The 21,719-nt window shown below is 44.4% G+C and overlaps 1 protein-coding gene, 2 non-coding genes and 1 pseudogene across 3 annotated transcripts; all 4 read right to left on the reverse strand.

Annotated features, from left to right (window-relative positions):
• Positions 1-12,176: 12,176 nt before the first annotated feature.
• Positions 12,177-12,341, reverse strand: LOC130378432 (U1 spliceosomal RNA). Its single transcript, XR_008894706.1, has one exon. It is a non-coding gene; the product is annotated as a U1 spliceosomal RNA (small nuclear RNA).
• A 947-nt stretch (positions 12,342-13,288) lies between these two features.
• On the reverse strand, positions 13,289-13,464 carry LOC130378428 (U2 spliceosomal RNA; annotated as a pseudogene).
• Positions 13,465-17,902: 4,438 nt separating this feature from the next.
• On the reverse strand, positions 17,903-19,628 carry LOC130378417 (uncharacterized). Its single transcript, XM_056585189.1, has 2 exons — positions 19,375-19,628; positions 17,903-19,177 (listed from the first exon to the last, which is right to left on the reverse strand). The coding sequence occupies exon 2, from the start codon at positions 18,967-18,969 to the stop codon at positions 18,043-18,045; it is 927 nt and encodes a 308-aa protein (XP_056441164.1). The 5' UTR covers positions 18,970-19,177; positions 19,375-19,628; the 3' UTR covers positions 17,903-18,042.
• On the reverse strand, positions 19,435-19,628 carry LOC130378429 (U2 spliceosomal RNA). The gene has a single exon (XR_008894703.1). It is a non-coding gene; the product is annotated as a U2 spliceosomal RNA (small nuclear RNA).
• Positions 19,629-21,719: the final 2,091 nt, after the last annotated feature.

Here is a 21,719-nt window from a genome sequence, read left to right on the forward strand (position 1 = left end):
AACATCTATGTCCCTGTTACGGCCTCCACATAACTGAATAAGATACCCAGTGGCTCGAATTGGAGACCCCAACATAAAGGAAGGACACCATGAAATAAGATGTTTTAACGGGTTTTATTAACCAAATGAAACAATAGCTGAAATGCAGTATGAATACTTTACCAAATAAAGAAGACTGCAAACCAAAAGGGACCTGGGGATGCCGGACAAACTCAGCAAAATGGAGGGGGGACCAGGCCACCCCCTATAGGGACGTCGAGGCTGGCCCCCATCCCTGCCTGACCAAACCAAATCATAAACTAAGAACTAAACGGAAAAGTAGGACCGCCGGCCATCCCCAGGCCTAGATCAAAGATTACAGAAAGAAAAGGCTATTTAACAACTCGCACTGTGGGACAAAGGTGTTGCCGGGTCTGTGTCCCAAGCAACTGACTTTGCTGGCTTTATACAGCAGGCTGGTAATTGGGCGGTAGCGATCCCAGATTTGCTGCAGGTGTGTCAGCCTGAGTGCCAGCCTGATGAGATAGAAAAGACATGGGGTTTAGGCACAGCACAGTGAATGTCTGAGTGAGTGAGTCATGGCCACACGCAACAGTCCCCCTCTCCATCTTCAATTATGTTACATTTTTATTAAGTGAAATCAGCACAGTATCATAGGTTTTTATTTTGTTACATTAACCTTTGGATTTAATCATCAGGACATGCCGAGATTCCTGTCACAAAGGGAAAACGGTGTCGAGGTCCATCCGAAGTGGCTCAATGTTTGAGAATTCTCACATTCGACTGCATACGTGGATGCATTACATCTACAGGTGCGTGGTTTTACATTGTATAACATGGGTTTTTCTAGAAAAAAATCACAAGGGGGAAAACATCAATGGCGAGGGAGCAAAGCGACCGAGCGGGGGGGAAGCGGTGCGGAGCTTTTGAACATTTGAGGTAGAAATGGATCATTCTGAGGCTTGTGAAGGACCAGTATGTTGACTCGTATAGTAAGGCCAAATTACTCAAAATGGCTACAGTGATGTTGATAGGTTTTCAATGTAGTGAGTCCCCGGGACCCACAGGTGGCGAGTTGGGTGGGTCCCTGAGAAATTCAATGGGTCCCGACTCCCCAGTTTAAAAAATGTGTTTCTTTTTTATTATTATTCTATTTCTTAAATTAAATTAATAGTGTTAAACTCCTTGATGGTGGTATGATATGGTTAGAGCTGGAGTACTCAACCGTTCATGTTTAACACTAGAAACGCCGGGCCATTTTTACTTACTCCTAGCGCCGCAAGAGGGGTCAAATGACCCCTAAGTCATTTTAATGAGAGGCTGTGCATTTGCACATAATGATCACTAGGTGGCGCCAATGAGCTATTACCGCGCGAGCGCCACATTTGTGTGTGTGTGTGTGTGTGTCACAAGCCTAGTCCTCACGATTTTGTCATAAATGTACATAATATTCAATCAGAAGGATTGCAAAAAAATCCTGTTTGATTTGCTCATTCGACACGAATGAGCACAGCATCGAGCAGTGGAAACGTGGGTTTATTTACTATGAAGTTCGTATTTTTAATTGTTGAAATGAAATCAGCGGTGACGAGCTAGTTGTTTTGGTAGCGGCTAAATTAGCATGTCGCGATACTTTGTACAGGGGATCATGTCTGCGCCGAGTAGATGCGCAGAGGGTTGAAACAGCGCTTGTCCGATCTGCTCACAAGAAGGTTTCTTTGGCCAGTTACTGTGATTAAACACGAGTTGTTTAATGTTCACAATGTATCGTTTTTCATGGGGAAAATGAGATGCGTCCCCGGGACGCATGGTGAGTTTAGTGCGTCCTTTCAGATTTTAATGCGTCAGGGACGCAGGACGTGTACCTAGCAACATCACTGAAAATCATATTGTTGTTAAACAGAAATACATATCAAAGATGTACTTGGCAGTTCTGCCTTAAAGAACTCTTAGTTAAAGTCTGCTATGAGCTTGTTATCGTTCATCAAACTGTAACGTTACTGAAACTTTAATATTCCACACGGTAGGTCTACTCCAACATGTCTGTCAACAGTCGATGCTGCTGATTGGCGGTTCACTGGCATGTCCCGCCTCCTGCCAACGGCATACTTCCTGATGCAGCACGCCTGTTAGATTGTACTCCCTCTCGCCGCGTTGAATGCTTTCGCATGCGCGTCTCTTTCATAAACTTTCATAAACTCTCTAGGCCTACTGTAAAACGGAAAATGTCAAATTAATCGTTTCAACTCGATTATACGAGTTTGGAGATCGTTTGACCCCAAAATCGATATCGCGATCGAAATTCGATTAATTGCACAGCCCTAATTCATACAATACAATATACTTATTTTCTAATTCATAGGTTATGTATGGGTTGCAAGTTTCAGTTGACACTAATGTTCATGTCGTCTTTTGGAATGTGACAGCAGGCCTACATATGATTTGTACCATGAGGTGAAAGAGCTTCCAGAAAATGCTCAAGTGTTTAAGGCCTTCATTTAGCCAGTGAGGCCAGCCCAAGAGGACAAAGGTAACTCAGGTTATGCACATCAATCCATTCCAATAGTTTTCCTGGTCCCAATTTATAATTGTCTGTTCCATTGCTATAATTGTGCCAGAATTTGGGTCAGGTGAGTTTAAGGGCTTGATCGTTTATCAAACAGATGAACAGCAAATCAGCATCTTCCTGTAGCTTCTATACCTTACGGTTACAATAGGATATACCAGCCGGTTAACCTTATTTACTGAGAGGCCTTCATCAACATTCAGTTCCCCCACCTAGGAACACTTTAGAACCAACATCCATCTTCAGTTCCCCCACCCAGCAGCACTTTAGAACCAACATCCACCTTCAGTCCCCCACACAGTCACATTTTAGAACCAACATCCACCTTCAGTCCCCCCACCCAGCAGTTGACCAAGTCGGCCCCTATAGGATACTTACTCCGCCGAGGCCAGGGGGTCCTGGGGGCCCAGCAGGGCCGGGGTTGCCAGGTCTGCCGTCCCTCCCGTCAGGGCCCTGGGGTCCCTGTGGAGGAAGGCCTTGGGTTAGTCTCCGTTGATTACCACTGATTGACACACAGCCACCGTGTCTGCTGGGACTCTGGCAGCGTCCCAGCTCTGTTCGGCTGTGGAGCTCGGTTTGGTCTAAACTTGAATAAAAGCGTCATGTCCTTTTACTAAATTGTTTTATTATTGTTAATAAAGTTTAGAAAAGATAAATATGAATTTGGTCTGGATACGTGAGCCAAAGTCAAAAAAAATAATATACAATAAATATTTGTAGTTCAGGTTATTTTCAGCCGTCGTGCAGCAGAGATTGGTCCATTATTATTTGTTATATTATCACGGCGGAGGGCTTTAGGCTATGCCTGATGTAAACAAAGGGGTGTGGCCTATTCAAGTTGAAAGGTCAATCGGCGTCATCATATATCAACCCGATAAACTCCATGAAAGTTTCTATCCAGCAAACATGGCATTGTCATGCATCTTGTCATAATTAATGAGTTTGATATTGGCTTACCCTTTCACCTCTTGGTCCTTTCGGGCCCTGAGGAATATAAGTAAACAATTGATGAGTCAGAGGCAGACATTATTTAAACAGTGAGGCAAGTTCACGTAAAAAAATGAAGGTAGACTTAAACTTAACATATCTAAAATCTAAAACCTAAAAGAAGCTGGGCTTCAATCGCTGGGGGATGAATAGGTGCATGTGGACAAACTGTGCATGTGAACTGCACAGCCAAAGCACCATTCAGGTGGGAACATATTTCAGTCCACTTCATTGAACCTGGCCTTTGGCTAGAGCTGATGCCTACAATGTCTGCCCTGAGCTATGCTACGCATTATCACATACACCACACTCAAAGGGCTAAATGACACATCCAACCAGGGTTTGATTGCTCACTTTGAATCTTCCCCGAGTAGAAATATAAGTTAAATAAATAGTGTTATTTATTTCTTTGTGTCATTTAACTGTGCTGGCTGTATCATGCACTGTTCAGCATTGCTGTTCATCTATCTCATTGCAAATCAACCCATTAACATGCAGGGGATTTATGATGCTGTACATGTCCATGCAGAAGCACAGCCTCATAAAGCTGCTCCCAGATCACTGTGCACACTGTAGTATTAAACTGATCCGAAACCACAATCAGGGGCGTATCAAGCTTTCCAAAAGTGGGGGTGTTCTGGAATAGGCGAAGAAATAATCATTCCAAATAGCGATGATCAATTATATGAACTTTTACATACATCTAGGCCAACAAAATGGAAGAAATGCGAGCAGATACACTGTGTGTGTGTGTGTGTGTGTGTGTGTGTGTGTGTGTGTGTGTGTATGACTCATTGTGTGTTTGTTTGATACACGCACACACACACACACACACACACACACACACACACACACACACACACACACACACACACACACACACTGTGTGATAAAGCTGAAAGGAGCTTCAGCAGCCTCTGAAGGATGAAAACATGGATGCGAAGTACAATGACACAAACATGTCTCAACAGTGTAACCGTGTGTTATGTTCAAAAGCACAAGCTGGATCTGTTGGACAGGAAAATGATTGCAGAACAATTAGTTTGTCATAATGAGCAGAGACAAAACACATTTGTAAAGCCACTTGAGGCTGTTGCATGAATGTTCAATAACTGTAGCTCTAATGACATTTGGCTAGAGCGTTTGTTACTTGTATGTAGTGATGTTATTATGTAGTGACACACAGAGTGCAGGCTGTCAAACCAGTGGTCAGGTTCAACTTCAAATGTTCTCCATTTCATGCTGAGACCTATCTATGATCTATGTATAATGTTGGGCTTATGTGTTTATGGTGTGGTCTTACTGATTATACAGTAGCCTAACTGAAAATAAAACGTGTCTGATCGAATGGAACGCACTTGCATGCTTCTAATGTTCTAAGAAAACAAGATGAACCCTTGACACACACTGTTGAGGACATTTCACGTTCAAGTGTGCTGAGAAAGCGAATCGCACAATTCTCCGGATTTTCGTGTATCACAGCATTCATTCACATTCATTAAACCAGTAGGCCTAAGTTGATTGCTGTGACACATACTTTGTGTATATTTTGAGTGATACACCTTGTAGATTGAAGTGCGTTTTCTCAAGGTTTGAAAATGACGAATCGCACGAGGATCTCTACTCTCCGTAAAGGCTACCTGTAGCCCTAGTCAAACCTGTGCATCCCAACCGCGGTAGCACTCGAAACAGATAGCCTATAGCTTGCAACTTGCAAGCACGTCAGTGTCTGCAGAGGGAGAGAAGTCAACTTACTTGTTTTCTCTTGAAAAAGCCGTCTATAGTCCCCTGTCTTTTTCTTTTAGTTTTCGGCATCATTGGCTATATTGCACGAAAAAAATAAAAGTTTTAAAACTAAAGTAGGCTTAGTTCCCGTCGGAAGAATGAATGGGATCTTATGCTAGGAGGTAACTAGCTCTTGAATAGAGAGCCATGAACCTTGCATCTATTAATGATTAATAATTAATCGCTTAATCGCTTTAATCGCTTAATATGCTGCCTTCATTACAGGCAGTGAATGATGCTGATCTAAAACAGTGATTCAATTCTACCTTTTCATTGAAGGCGTCAAGTCAGTATGCAGCACGAACAGTTAGGCACAGCAATCTGTGAGAAACTGCTTGAATGATCGCGGTCACCGCGCTGAGCTCTCGGGCAGTCGGGTCTCGGGAGCACCGCTGCCAGCGCTTTCTGCAGGCTGCGCGAGCTGTTTAGGCAAGGCAAGGCAACTTTATTTATATAGCACTTTTCATACACAAGGCAGACTCAAAGTGCTTCACATATAAACATTGTTATACAATAAAATAAAATAATAGAGAAGTAAAAGAAAACATATGCAAAGAAATGAGTAAAATAGAAAGTGCAATGTATTTAAGATCAGATCAACAGTCTCTCTGGTATCCGCGTCGGGACTCCAACCCGACCTAAAAGGAACTTGGTACTTTCTCTGGGACTCCAACCCGGATTCTAGTAACCCTTATCCTTTCTCTCTGGTATCAGATCATGTATCTTTCTGGTAAAAATAGAAAATTTAATTGAAAGTTAAAAAGGCTTTTTAGTAAGTAAAATTGAAAGTGCAATGTATTTAAGAAAGTGAGAAAATTTAATTGAAAGTTAAAAAGGCATTTTAGTAAAATAAAGGTAAAGTATTTAAGATTTAGCAGAAAGCTAAAGCAAACATAAAAGTCTTCAATCTTGTTTTGAAGGTGCTCAGAGTTGGGGCAAGTCTTAAATCCTCAGGGAGTTTATTCCAGCTATTTGTTGCATAGTAACTAAATCCTGCTTTCCCATGTTTCGTGTTTACTCTGGGGATAATTAACAGATTGGTCTCAGAAGATCTTAGTGTTCTAGAAGGCTTATGTAGTGGAAGCATATCAGTTAAATATTTTGGGCCTGAACCATGTAGGGATTTATAGGTTAGCAACATGATTTTAAAATCAATTCTCTGACCTACAGGAAGCCAATGTAACGATTTAAGAATTGATGTAATATGTTCAAATTTTTTGGTCTTTGTTAAAACTCTAGCAGCAGCATTCTGAACAAGCTGAAGCTTCCTTAGAGTTTGTTTTGGGAGACCTGTAAGGAGACCATTGCCGTAATCAAGCTTACTAGTGATAAAGGCATGTACAAGTTTTTGTAAGTCTTCGGGGGACATGAGCCCTCTAAGTCTTGCTACATTTTTAAGGTGATAATATGCAGATTTTGTAACTGATTTGATGTGACTTTCGAAATGTAAATCAGAATCCATGATAACCCCTAGATTTCTGGCTTTGATTGAGGTTTTCAGGGACAGAGAGTGAAGGTGTTGGGTTACTTTAAGCCTTTCCGTTTTAGCACCAAATACAATTATCTCTGTTTTATCCTCATTTAGCTGAAGGAAATTTCGGCACATCCAGTCTTTCACTTGCTCAATGCACTGGCACAGCAGATCTATGGGCCGATAGTCATTTGGTGATAGCGATACATAGATTTGCGTGTCATCAGCATAGCAATGATGGTCAATATTGTTATTATGCATGATTTGCCCTAGTGGGAGCATGTAATGTTGAATAAAGAGGGTCCTAAGATCGAACCTTGTGGGACTCCACACATCACGTTGGTTGATTCTGATACAAAGTCGCCGATGGAAACAAAGTAGTTCCTATTTTGTAGGTAGGATCTGAACCAATTTAAGACTGTGCCTGAAAGCCCCACCCAGTTTTCTAACCTGTCCAAAAGTATTGTATGGTCTACAGTGTCGAATGCAGCACTGAGGTCTAGTAGCATTAGTATTGAGGTTTTGCCAGAGTCTGTGTTAAGACGGATGTCGTTTACAACTTTAATGAGGGCGGTCTCAGTGCTGTGCAGGGGTCGAAATCCTGATTGGAAGGTGTCATAACAACCAGTTGATTCCAGGAAGTGATTAAGTTGCTGGAGGACAACTTTCTCAATGATTTTACTTATGAAGGGCAGATTTGATATTGGTCTGTAGTTGTTAATAATAGAGGTATCTAGGCTCCGCTTTTTTAAAAGGGGTTTAATAACTGCAGTTTTCAGGGCTTTTGGGAAGTTGCCTGACTGGAGAGAGTTGTTAACTATCTGCAATATGTCTATTGCTAGGCAGTCAAAAACATTCTTAAAGAGGTTGGTAGGTAAAGAATCAAGGCAACAGGTGGATGGCTTTAGTTGCGTAACAGTTTCCACAAGAGTTTTAGAGTCAATAACATTAAAGAATGCCATCCCTGCCACGTTACTTTTGCCTGAACAGGGTGGTAGTCCAACATTTTTGTTTGAAGTGGAGATATTGATGGCGCGTCTGATGCCTTCAATTTTATCAGTATAAAAAGCTGCAAACTCATTGCATTTCTGCGTGGAATGGAGATCAGGTGGAATTTGTGTTGGGGGGTTGGTCAGTCTGTCAACAGTTGCAAATAGGGTTTTTGCATTATTATTATTGGATTTAATGATATTGGAGAAAAATGTTTCTCTAGCACTTTTTAAGTCTGAATTGTAGGCACAGAGGCTCTCTTTGTAGATATCATGGTGAATATGAAGTTTTGTTTTACGCCAGATGCGTTCAACCTTCCTGCATTCTTTTTTCTGTGCTGTTACAGAAGCAGCTTTTCTCCAGGGTGCCTTTTGCTTTCCAGAAATCGTTTTAACCTTATAAGGTGCAATGACATCCATGACTTTCAAAATTTTCAGATTAAAGTTTTCTACAAGATCATCAGCAGAACATGGGTTGAGAGGTGGTAGTAAGGAGATGGCCTTTCTAAAAAGTACATACGATTCTTCATTGATATACCGTTTTTTGACAGTATTTGATTTTGTCTGTGTGTCGGGAATAAAAGATAGATTAAAGAAAACACAAAAGTGGTCAGACAAGGAAGGATCAGTCACAGAGAGATCAGAAACATTGAGGCCCTTTGTGATAACCAGGTCTAGAGTGTGGCCCTTACAATGAGTAGTCTCTTTCACATGTTGGGACAGTTCAAATGTGTCCAAAATGGTACAAAGTTTTTTTGCACACTTGTCATTCAAATCATCAGTATGAAAATTGAAGTCACCAGTTATAACTAGACAGTCAAAGTCTGTGGAGATGCTAGACAATGATTCTGTGAATTCATCGAAAAAATTTGCAGAGTATGTGGGTGGCCTGTAAATAATTAATAGGAGAACTCTGGGGGAGCATTTCAATACAGCACAAAGGTATTCGAATGATGGAAAATCACCAAATAACATCTGTTTCCCCTGAAAATCATTTTTAAATATAACAGCAACCCCTCCACCTCTTTTTCCAGATCTACATGCATCAAAAAAGTTATAGTTGGGAGGAGCTGTCTCTATCAGAACGGTTGCACTGTTATTTTGTTCCAGCCATGTTTCAGTTAAAAACATAAAATCCAGATTAGAGGTGGTAATAAAATCATTAACTAAAAATGATTTGTTATTAAGAGACCTAACATTAAGTAGACCCATCCTGATGGTGTTGTTGATAGGCTTTAAGGTTGTTTTTGGTTTGGAGGAAATATGTATGAGATTTGTGAGGTTAGCAGTGTGTCCAAGTTTCCCTTTGTTTACTCTCTTAGTGGTTACAGCAGGAATGCAAAAGTTGCCATGTTTTGACATAGGCAACCTTGGGTTCAGCAGATTATGCGAAACGTCCTTTATACTTTGTCTACGGCTGAACCCTTTTTTGTCTCAGTAATACTCAGGACTACTATCAGTACAGGGGGCGGGGGGCTGGGGTGCCCTCCGCTTGGGTGTTATCAGCCTGTGGGAATGACCTGGCGATGCTATCATTGACACAGATGCAAGTTTGATGCCTACATATTCCTGTTTCTTAAATTCAGCTGGAAAATCGCAAAGGGAGGAGACTGTGGAGCTGGAGTTGTTGTGGCTATGGGAGAGATGAGGAGGGGGGTGGCCGTTCCTGGCCAAGCCAGCATCAGCGATGGGGGAGGGCACGGTGTCCATGGTGTCGGGCAGGCTGTTGTCTCTCTTCAAGGTCTTTGGTCTGTAATGCAGAGGAGGGGGGTGGCCGTTCCTCGTCAAGCCAGCATCAGCGATTGGGGAAGGCACAGTGTTGATGGCGTCGGGCGGGCTGTTGTCTCTCTTCAAGGTCTTTGGGCTGTCTGCTATCTGTGTGTCAGATAGTGGCAGAGTAGATGTGTGGGGGAGGCTGTAGTCTCGCTTCTTCTCAACCTGTGCTCTGATTGTGGCCTGTGCGTCAGACCATGGCAAGATTGTGGCCTGTGCGTAAAGCGAGAAGAGAAGATTGTCCCTCAACAGTTTTGAGCCTAACCTGTTTGGGTGTAGGCCATCTGCTCTGAAAAGATATTTGCGCCCCCAGAATAAGTTGAAATTGTCAATAAAGCCCCTTCCTCTTTCATTGCAGACTCTGGAAAGCCATGTATTCAGTGCAAGTAGACGACTGAATCTGTTTATTCCCCTGTCAACTGTTGGTATGGGTCCACTGATGAATGAGTTGATGTGTATTTTGTCCAGTGTATCCAATAGATCAGTGTAATCCCTCTTCAGAAGTTCTGACTGTTCTCTTTGAATATCATTAGATCCTGCATGCACAATAATCTGTGAGATATTGGGGTTTTCCAATATGATTTTGGCTAGTTTATGGTTGATATCACTAACCATTCCATATGGGAAGTTGTATGTTTTGATCTTCTTACCGGTTATATCCTTGATGGTTGAGTCTCATATAATCAGAGTGTCTGGTTCATCTGCTTCCTCTGAGATGGGCCCTTGTTGGACGGTGGCAGACACATGCGCAGCCCGCCTCCGTGGCGACTGGTTGTTCCATGTCTGTCTGTACCGTCTGTCCGGACACATTTCAGGGGTCAGGGGTGCACAGGTGGCCGAGGCATGCGCAGCTCGCCTCCATGGCGACTGGTTCATGTTCCGTCTCTGTCCGCACTGTCCGTCCGGACGCATCTCGGGGCTCAGGGGTGCATGGGTGGCAGGCTCGTTCGTGGACTCTTGAAGTGGCAGGAACCGGTTCTTCAGTGGCAGGGTTAATTTCAGTGACGGGCTAATCCGGCTGATAACTTTAGCTTTGGGTAGTTTAGCTTTTGGTGTTGAGTGATCTTGTTGATTCACTTTGGTATGTTGTTTTGGCTTAGCGCCGACTCTGTGCCAGTGAGACGCAGCTGGAACTGTCTCTCTCTTGTCCAGCTTCGGGAAGGATACAGTGTAGCTTTGATCATCTTGCTGTATCTGAGTGAGCTCAGCAAACTCACCCATCGGCACTGTATCCTGTAGGGGTCCTTTGCATTTTTCTAATGCTGCTAGTCTCGTTTCAATTAAAGCCACCGTCTGTTGCAGTTTGGTGCAGTCTGTGCATTTCCCAGTCTCCGTGCCTGAGATATCCGAGTACAGAGGCATGTTGGCGATAGGAAAGTCCAAGGCTTTTTCTGCGGTCTGATCCGGGAGTAAAAAGTGCCAAAAAGTATTGTTGAATCGAGCGATGGAGGACGACGAAAACAAACTATATACTGTTAGGTATTGTGATCATGAAATAAAATAAGATAAAGTAGATCTGAACGATAAATTAAGTAGTTTTTTCCAATGCCTAGCGGAGCTTCGGGAAACATGACCTCTCTCTCTGCTGCAGTTTAGTCTACGTAACGTCAATTGTAGCGCTGGGATTTACAGAGTGATAATTTGATACAGAGGGATGCAATCATAGCAACCATTTTAAATTGCATACAACAGGCGAACGTTTACTATTTTTTTATTAGAAAAGCTGATTTTAGTGAGGATTTGACGAACAAAAGTGGAGGGGATGGAATGGCCTTCCAATAGAAGTGAGGGGGATGCATCGTACTCATCCCCCGCGTCTGATACGCGCCTGACCACAATTATAGCCTATTAAATAATGAAGCTAAGCTGCCAAGCTTTGTATTCTGTAACTTACCTGATATGAAGTGATCGCTGCACAAGCGGAATCCAACAGCCGGGGGGTCCCATTTTTCAGTCTTTTTTTGCTTGCTCCTGGCTCTTTTAATGGCGCTGATCCACTTAGCTCGCCTCTCCGCATCTTTAGGAATGCGGCAGAACGACGTACATTTATTTTTGCCTCGTTTATTTGTGCAACCTGGTGCACAACAGTTATCGACCATGTCTGCTCCACCACAAGAGCGCCAGTCTGCCGAATACTGCCAAAATGGTGGTGCCCACATTTTCCCCGCCCCAACAACGTCAACACCCGGAACTCTATTGCAGCCATTGCAGCCAATGAGCTCGAGTTGACCCTGCTTAGCCTCCGAGATCAGACGAGATCGCGCGTGCTCAGGGTGGTATGGCCGTAAGCAATTATTGTCTTGTCCATACTAACTTTTATACAGGAGGAACCCATAATGACTGGGAGCGCTGCTGTGGCCAGAGACGGGACTTGTACAGAAACAATAATTTGATCCATAATGAATGAAAGAAATGAATGAATGAATGAATGACTACGTTATTCCAGACTCAGAGTTCCACATTTGAATGTGATGCATTACACTGCTTGGGCGTGATCGTTTGCGTGATCTTTTGAAGAAACGTAGCGTTGCAAAACGTGGGATGGACGGCATTAGTCAGCGCGATGAAGCCATTCATAGCTATTATTTCTTTAGAACAACATGATCAGGGGAGAGCGTGAACGCAGTCCCCCACTACCAGAAATTATGCAATCGAGATTCCCACATTTGGGGAATTCGCACGGGTCAGCAACAGCCTCAGTGCAATGGCTGAGCCTCGCTATGGGTGAACCACCTTCTTGATCATGGTATCTCCCTTGCCAGGTAAGTATGAGTTGTACACGTTCAGGTGGGCTGAACGATGCCCACGCTTGTTCCCGTGGAGAACGGTTGCAAAGCATTCGGAGATGTCTAGACTTTAATAAACACTGTAGACCACCGGTCACACGATGACAGGCGAATCTGAAATCAGCGTGATGGAAGCATAACGAAAGGAAACCTGGAGATCCGAGTTATCGACCCGCCACAGAAAGAATCCTTTTTTCTTTCTTAAACAACAGAATATCGTTGGAATAATTGTAAACAGTGCGTTTATGAATTGTAAATGACACTTTATTGTCTACAGGCGGACGGGTGTACTCTCAGGTAGTGATGTTATGGTTTGCGTCGAGGCATCGGGGCGTGTGTCGAGTACCTCGGCTCCTCCCCCAGCGAAGCTCCGTATCGAGTAGGATTCACATAGGCGAAATGACGTAGCGCGTGACGTTCGAGGCTTCATCTCGGGCTGTTCCGCGATATGGGTTCACAATTGGCACATTTTTACAAAAAGAAGACCCTACCCAGTTCCAAGATCACTTTTATGGCTATGTAATTAATCACACTCATTCTCAGTCATCATGCAGTTCTATTATTACAATTATTAGTAGGCTACTGAGACAATCTATTTTGCCCGGGATGACTTAAAATCTAGGTCAAATGATTTGTTCTCTACCATGAGCTCGGGAGATATTTATGAACGCCAAACTCACACGTATCACTGAAATGACTTTAATTCTTAAACGTTTTGATGTTGTACGAAGCAAACATCACATCATCACAGGAAACTCTTTCTTTCATCATAATTTCATTCACCACTAGGTGTCCCTAGCGTACTAATTTGAAGCTTCGAGGTCGAACCACTTTGATGGTTCATCTGGCTGCGAGGCTTTGACGTTTCATGAGGCATCATCTCGGCACCACTACTCTCAGGAGGAGTTTAGTTTTGTTTTTCACAGTGAGAGAGGGGTGCACCGGTCCTGGAGGTACAGCAATACCAGGTCGATGCGTGGAGTGGACGGAGCAAGCCCCTTTTCCATCTCCCAGTTCCAAAAATCAATTTAATATATGGTCCCCGGGTAGGGGACGTATCAGATATTAAACTGATAAGAACAGATTTTTTTTTTCGTTTGAAAATATTTATTGACACCAGTTCTTTCATTTAACTTTCATATCACAATTTACAGGTCAGTGTTTTAAAAGCATACACAATTTAAAAGACATTTTAATTAAGTTTAAACCATCATCATTGTGAATAAAAAAAGGTAAATAAATATAATTAAATACATGGATACATTGTTTTATAAAATCATTGTGATGCTTAAAAAACATGATTAAAAAACAGCTGTGCAGGGACGGGAGGAAGCCCAATTAAAAAGTAAAAAACCCCATCCTGCTCTCTCTTGAACAGCATTGGTCTCTCGGAACCTGTGGCTCAGAGGATCTCCTCCCCTCTCTGCTCCTTCCCACCTGCCTCTCCCGGAGAGCCGGGCCGGCGCTGCCTCGACCTTTCCGCGTGTGGCTCCGACTCCCTCGTCCGAATGGGCACAGAGGAGATTCTTCTTTGTGGCTGTGTCCTAGGCCTGCCGCCTGCAGCACCGGCCACTTGGACCGTTGCTGCGGCCATTCGGATCACAGCCACGGGGGGGATCTGCATGTGCTTTCTTACCAGCAGGTTTCTGGAGGCCCATATGGCGTCTTTTATGGCGGTTATGGTGAGCCATTGCTTGGGATAGTCTGGTGGTAACTGACTCTTTTGGCTCACCCCATACAGCACCATTTGGGCTGTCAGGGCCTCCCCTGCTGGTAAGTACGGGAATTGCAGGGAGCCGGCCGTTGCCCACTGGTCTCCAGCAGCGCTGCACTCCCAGAACAGGTGCCTCACCGACTCAGGCGCGCCACAACCTGGCCGAGGGCAGGTTGGGGATGCAGCCATCCCCCGGGAGTGCATGACGGCTCTGACTGGGAGGATCTCGTGAGCTGCCATCCATGACAGGTCCCGGAGTCTGTTGGAGAGGGCAGGATGGTTCACATTGTGCCAGACTGTTGTGGCCTCGCCGTATGCTAGCCCGCGCACCGGACTCACTGGTTCCCGCTCCTGCACTTCCGCGATTATAAAACGATGGTTAGTTAAAACATTCAGTTCCTCGTTTTCAAGGTAACATTTTTTTAAAAACTTCTTAATAAAAGCGTAAAATTGTGACAAGTTAAATGATACTGGTGTTCTAAGATCTGATATATAAAACGGGAATCTTTTCAGATAGGACCCCATCCAGAATCGTGCCATTGCTGTCGTTTTGTTTTCTCTGGATGGGACCATTGCAAGTTTAATGTGAAGAGCAGTATATCTGCTTCCTAAAAACAGGTGGAGGTCCGGGACTCCTTTCCCCCCTTTTTCTTTTGTTTTCGTCATTTCTGTTCTCTTCAGTCTCTCCCACTTGGACCCCAACAGGAAATAAAAAACTGCTCGCTCCAGTTCTAAACGCACTCGGTGTGGTGGAATAAAAACAGAGCTTATCAATAAAAGCAAAGGTAAAATCACTGCTTTGATGATTAAAACCTTTCCTTCTATTGTCAGTCCTCTAAGTCCCCAGTATCCCAGTCTCTGCCTTACTTTCCCTACCACGTCCGGCCAATTTTTGGTCCCCTCCCCCTCCCTGTTGAATTTGACCCCGAGTATCTTTATGTCGGTCTGTTTCACAGTCAGGGGGAGTCCGGTCATCTCAGTCGCCGTCCATGGTCCATAAAAAAGGGCTTGGGTCTTCCCTCTGTTGAGTTTGGACCCAGAGGCCAGTCCGTAGCAGTCGGTCAAGTCCAGCGCTCTGTTTACTGATAAAAGGTCAGTGCATAAAATGTTAACATCGTCCATATATAAAACACATTTGCTAAAAAGTCCCCCACTGCCCGGTATGGCCACCCCTTTAATCCCTTGGTCCCTTCTCAAGACCTGGGCCAGTGGTTCTATGCATACCACATATGCCCCTTTCACACCGCCGCAAAATCGGGGCCGGTTCCGGGCCAGTTCGGAGCTAGGGCCAGGGCTTTGGTTTCACACCGCCAAAGAACCGGCACCGGCCCCTAAAAACCGGTTCAACTCTGGCCCCACTTTAGAGCTGGGCTAGAACTAGAACCGCTTTTACGCCGGGGGCAGGGGGCGGAGTTATCCGTACCTTCATAAACAGGAAGACCAACGAAGACCGGCATTTTTTAAAACACCGAAGTAAACAATGGACGTGAATCCGTGTATGGTTCTTTTTTGTTTTTTTCTGATTTTGTTTTAAATCGGAATATTCAAAGAACGAACCATACACGGACAACGCGTCAACGCAGCTAGATGAGTCCGTGTCCATGCAAGTGAACGGAGCGTTCCCTCTTCGTCATAACTATCAAACCAAACATCCTTCACATTCACCGAGCGAACATTATGAAAGTAAAATGCACATTTCTCGCTAAAAATGTTTCCATAAACGCATTTAATGGCGTAACTATGTTACTATTTCCACCCAGAATAAAGAAAGATGTCGGCCGTATGCTTCTGTCCAAGCTCACTAGCGGAGACGTTTGTAGTGACGTCATGACGTTTCTCACGCCGGCTCTATGGCTGGCTCTGGCCGGTGTGAAACCAACCGGTTCTTAACTGGGGTAAGGCTGGAACCAGTTTGGAACTGGCCCTAGCACCGGCCCGGAACTGGCTCTCGGTTCTTTTTGGTGTGAAAGCGGCAATAGAGGAGGGCAGATAACGGACAACCCTGACGGACCCCGCAGTGCAAATCTACTGCTTTTGTGAGTTGCCCGTTAACAAGAAATTTGCTGGTGATGTCCCTATACAGCAATCCCACCCACTCTATATACCTCTCTGGGAAGCCCATTTTTTGCAGTACCTGGAATAGGTACTGGTGCGAGACCCGATCAAATGCTTTTTCAAAATCTAAATTTAGGACTACTAGTCTGATGTTTCTGTCTCTCGCATAACAGATGGTGTCTCTAATCAGTACGAGGCTGTCGGTGATCTTCCTCCCCGATATGCCACAGGTTTGATCCGGGTGGATTACCTACCCTAAAACCACGGACATTCTGTTTGCTAAAGGTTTGCTAAAAAGTTTACAGTCAACGTTTAAAAGGGTTATTGGTCGCCAGTTCTTCAGGTCAGTCTTGTCCTCTTTTTTGTAAAGTAGTTTTACTATCCCTGATCTAAAACTGTCTGGTAGTCGGTCTAGTCTTTGGAAGTCGGTAAAAACCATCAGTAGGTCAGGTGCTAAAATGTCCCAGAAGGTCAGATAAAATTCAAGTGGAAGCCCATCTTCCCCCGGCGACTTTCCCCCCCTAAAACTCGACAAACATTTGTGAAGTTCCAAAAGGTTAAAATCACGGGTTAAAAATGCACTTTCACCTATCTTTAAATCTATGTTGCTTATGATGTTGTTTTTTGCTTCATTTTCTGTTTGTTTTTCGCTGTACAGATCTCTATAAAAACCTTCTATTTCCTCCATTATTCTTTGTTACTATTGGTTTGTTCCCCATTTGTTTTTTTGAGTTTAAAAATACCCTCCCCACTGTTAATGATTTTCTTAAAAAAGTATCTAGTGCATTTTTCTCCTTCTTCCATGTGTCGTTCTTTGCTTCTGACTATAATTCCTTTGCTTGTGATTTCCGATAAAATCAACATTCGTTTTTTAAATAATCTAATTTCTTGGTTAAAATCAAAACCTTGTTGTGTTCATTTAAAATACCGTTGTAGTCTTTTCTGCAGCCCCACCATGCATCTATTTTCCTTGTTTTTTTTGTTTTTCCCTGCCTTTTTAAAAAAAGTCTGTGTCTTTCCCTTCACCATTTCCCACCAAAGTGCACGTGTTTCGTACAAGTCTTGGAGGGTCTGCCATTGACTGAATTGCTCCCTGTACTGACTGGCTAAATCCTTATCTTCTAGCAGGGAGCAATTCAGTTTCCACAGACCACTACCTTTAGTCACACCTGAAGAGAGTGAAAGGGTGCAGAACAGCATAGCGTGATCTGAGAAGAAAACAGGGGTTAATCTAGCATCGGTTGGCGGGCAGTCTCTGGTAAAAATATAGTCAATGCGAGAGGCTCTGGAACCGTCACTACTGAACCAGGTGAAGCCCTCCTCTCTTGGATGCAAGGTTTTAAAACAGTCTTTTAGTTTAAAATCCCTGCATAATCCCTGCAATAAAACCGACGTCTTGTCCACTTTAAAATCATCCCCTGCCCCTCTCCTATCACTTCTATTTAAAATACAATTAAAATCTCCCCCTAAAACTAATGGCGTTCGGCCTAGCATGTGGGGCTGCAAGTTTTCTAAAAGGTCATGTGTCATTTTTGTTGTTAAAACCATAGATGTTTAAGAGATTAAAATCCCTTCCCATAAAAGTCAAGTGTGCTATAAGTGCCCTTCCGTCTCTCACCACAGTGCTGCCCTTCACCAGAATTGAGGGGTTCTTGATTAAAATGGCCACGCCGTCATTTCTGTTCTCATTTGAACCGCTCCATAGAGATTTGTGTGGCCATTTCTCCTCCCATATCCTGTAGTTTTCTAAAAAGGGCAATGCACATTCTTGTAGTAAAAACACATCTGACTTAAAATTATTTAGAAAGGATAAAATCGTCTGAGCTCTAACTCTTGATTTCACACTTCTCACATTGAGTGTAGAAAAGGTGAGGATCATGAGTATGGTATTTAAAAGACAGTTATGCATTAAAATACTAAAAACGGTCTGGGGTTATTTCGTCCCCTTCATTTCCGTCCCAGACACGAGCATGGTTTAGAACAGAGTCCTTTGGGGTTGACTGCAGCGCCATGTGTAAAAAGGAGAGAGTGTTGGGGGGGTGGTTCGGGAAGACTCTGGGCTCCCCGACAGATGAACTGTCTGAGGAGCCAGCTCTTCCCCTTTTCTCCGAGGCTCCGTCATTTTCCAAGGACATCTCCGACACTGCTCTCTTCCCAGGCTGGGCTCCTGGGAGGGAGGCTTCACTGGACTCCACCCCAGACTCTTCCGACCGGCCGACTGTTTCGAGACTCCCGGTTTCGTCAGAGTCTGAAGTGGAGTCCATCTCTGCTCCACCGGCTGCCTGGGCCCCACCACCCTCTTTCACTTCACCACTAGGTGGGGCAACCTCAGGCCCCTCCCCCTCTCCCCCAATCAGAGTATTTTTTTGCAGCCTGGTGTCTTCAATTGTTTGTGCACCCCCGTCTGCCACTTTCCTTGCATTTTGTTTTACTTTGTTAGCAAAAGATTTCGGGCAATCTCTGAAGAGATGGTTTGAGTCTCCACAGAGGTTGCACTTCCTGCCATTGGTACATTCTTCAAAAGAGTGTCCAATTTCTCTACATTTGCCGCAAACAACCTTGGTACACGCTTCCGCCAGGTGCCCTTGCTCGCCACACTTGCGGCAGAGCTTGGGCTGTCCCTGGTAGTGAATGTAGCCCCTGTTCTCTCCAAGAGCCATCATGGATGGGAGATGTTTCAGGCCCTGGAAGCCATGTGGGTCCCGCCATTGTTGTATGGGGACCCTCCATGAACAGTTCCAGATGCCATCCTCATCTCTCACCTTGGTGGCCTGGGCCCTCACAGTGCAGTATCTTGCCAGCCATATACAAATATCATCAGCATTTACAGTTTCATTGAACATCCTGACGATTACGGTTTTAATGGAATCGTCATTTAGTCTCTCCACTTCAAATGCTGAGAACTGGTCTTTTACCGTGTCGTAGCGTGTCCAAAATTCTTTGAGGGTTGTTGCGGCTGCGAAGCTAACATCGAATCCTTTGTTAAAGGGCAGAGCAAGAATACAATTCAAATCGTTTGCGGTAAACTTCAGGATTCCTTGGATGTGCTTCCTTGAAAAATCAAGCCGGGACAACTGAATTAAAATTCCATTAATCGACTTAAATTTAAAACGTACACTGTGGTGCCTCCTCATGCCGGAAGGGTTAACCAACATGATGGAGACACCACACTCTTAAAAATTTAAGAGGTTAAAAGCAATAAAACAGTGAGTAAACAAAGTAATACAGGCAACAATAAATCCACTTACCTTATCGTTTAAACGAACTGGACAATGGTCTTCTTGGTAACGGGTATCAGCAACTGGTAATTGACCCCAACTTACCAAAAAGATGGTGCAATATCCTCCTAACCTGCTATATAATTGCCACTAAATAGGCAATATATAAACAGATAACGGAGGGGATCACTGTCTTAGCCAAAAGGCCGAGAAGCGATCTGTAGTGTAGTATCTGATAAGAACAGATACTACACTTGATCTTAGCCAAAACGCCGAGAAGCGATGCCTACACACGCTCAGACCAAGAGGCGAGGTTCCCAGACACGTCGCTCCACGTCGCGGTTTAACAGACAACGAAAAAAAAAAAAAGAATGACCAAGCACCCTGTGTGCGTGTTTGTGTGTATGTGAAAGCTGAAGAAATAAACCGAGGTCGCTACATCTCTTTGCTGCTGCCTGCTGGCAGTCTCACTAGGCCGTCTGCATGTTTCACAAATAGAGTTTGGAGCAGTGGAGGCTTCTATAAGACTACAGGTGAAGCAGTGCTTCACCAAAAAAATGTTAAAAAATAAATAAACCAACAATACTATCGAATACTGCCAAAATGGTGGTGCCCACGATTTCCCCGCCCCAACAACGTCAACACCCGGAACTCTATTGCAGCCATTGCAGCCAATGAGCTCGAGTTGAAAAAGAAAATAGCTTACAGCACGTGGTTTCACTCAGGTAAATTGTATCCCCTTCACCGTTTGCTAGTTGATAATTAAACCTTTTTTTTAAGGTTTGTATTAAGCTGTTTCGATTTTGTAGAAAGAGAAAAGATTTCGACCGTGTCATAACACGGTCGTTGTGTATAAAGGGAAGACGTAGCGGTTACGTTTTTAGCTGCTGGGTAGACTTCAGTCAACCTATCGCCGTTTTGTCTGCGAGCAACCATATGACTCGTGGGTGGTCTCCTTTTAATCGTGGTAATCTAAGCTTTCCAACGGTGTATGGCATGACTATATGTACCCAGGGGTCGTTGAAATAATAAGCTGGTTAATGTGTGTTTTGTAACGATAGCTAGGCGCGGCTAACGACACTGTTTACAATGAGTAAGGGCATACGTCGCATACCTGCAAACTTGTTGCTTTTCGGCGACAATCAACGTTTTCTTGGACAATTTGATGTGGATATGTGTTGATTTGGGTAAATGTGACTGTTTAGACAACAGCTGATGCGAGAGTAAGTGTAACATAAAGCAATTTGGCGACCGTGTTAATCTCTTGTTGCATGGGATGCGCTGCATACCTGGTAAACAGTAGCTCATTTCTAACAACATAGATAACAATCTGGCGAGCGTGTTGTCCTAGGCTAATACACCAACAGCACATTTCTGTATAATAAAGGGCTACATATTGTCAATCTAAATGATCTGCTTGTTGTACTCATTTATTCATGTTTTACTGTACCAGATGGAACATGGAGGAGCCTACACATCAGTGCACCGTGTGCGACAAGACATTCAGTGAAAAGTCCAAACTGGCGAGTCATCTGAAGATCCATGCAGACGCCAGGGAGACCTTTACCTGTGATGTCTGCGGGAAGAGCTTGGCCACTAAACCATCGCTGGTCAGCCATCAACAGCTACACCAGTACCCCAACATCATTTTGTACCGGCAAGGAGAGGCCAGGCTGTACTGTACAGAGGCAGCAAGGTCTGTGGCAGAGGCCCGCAGCAGCACTGTTGTTGACCCTAAATGGCTGGATCTCAAGACAGCAGAGGCGGCTGCCAAGAGGTCGGGGGCTGAGCTGTGGAAAGGTCAGCTGGTCATCACGTTCGGGTAGTACGCCGGTCAGACCTTCAGGTGGCTTGTGGAGAATGATGTCGGCTGGCTGGTGTGGCTGCTGTTCCAGTACTGCCAGCAGGGAGAGCAGAACGAGCTGCTGAAGTGGCAGAAGGAGCGACTGCTCCTTCGGCCACAAGGTGACTCCTCACCTGAAAGTGCTGTCGGACGCACCGTTCCCGGAGGCTCCTGCGCTGCCAACATCCCTCCCTCCGCCAGACCGGCCTCAGGTCCAGTACCGGCTCATCCATCACGAGGCTGGAAAGAGACGTGGTGAGAAGCGGAGGTAAGTTGTCATAAGCACTTTGTTTCACCTGTTGGCTGTGGAAAGCAAATAGCACACACGTCATATCAATACTGATCACATGTGTATTTTATGTTTCCAGATTATTTGTTGATGAGCCACAGCCTGTGACTCCCGCGAACCGACCCGTTCAGCCCACTGGGTTGTCGTCCTCCACCCGTCCGAAGCCTGCTGCGCTCACCCCCATTCTGCCGAGGCCTTCTGCGCCCACCCACCTCCAGCCGAGGCCACCCGCTGCGTTGACCT

This window comes from Gadus chalcogrammus, unplaced genomic scaffold (genome assembly GCF_026213295.1).
Source record: "Gadus chalcogrammus isolate NIFS_2021 unplaced genomic scaffold, NIFS_Gcha_1.0 GACHA077, whole genome shotgun sequence".
Taxonomy (NCBI): Eukaryota; Metazoa; Chordata; class Actinopteri; order Gadiformes; family Gadidae; genus Gadus; species Gadus chalcogrammus.

Excerpts from the sequence above, each read along its gene's own strand:
- LOC130378417 (XM_056585189.1), bottom strand. The coding sequence starts at position 18,969 with ATGTTCAATGAAACTGTAAATGCTGATGATATTTGTATATGGCTGGCA.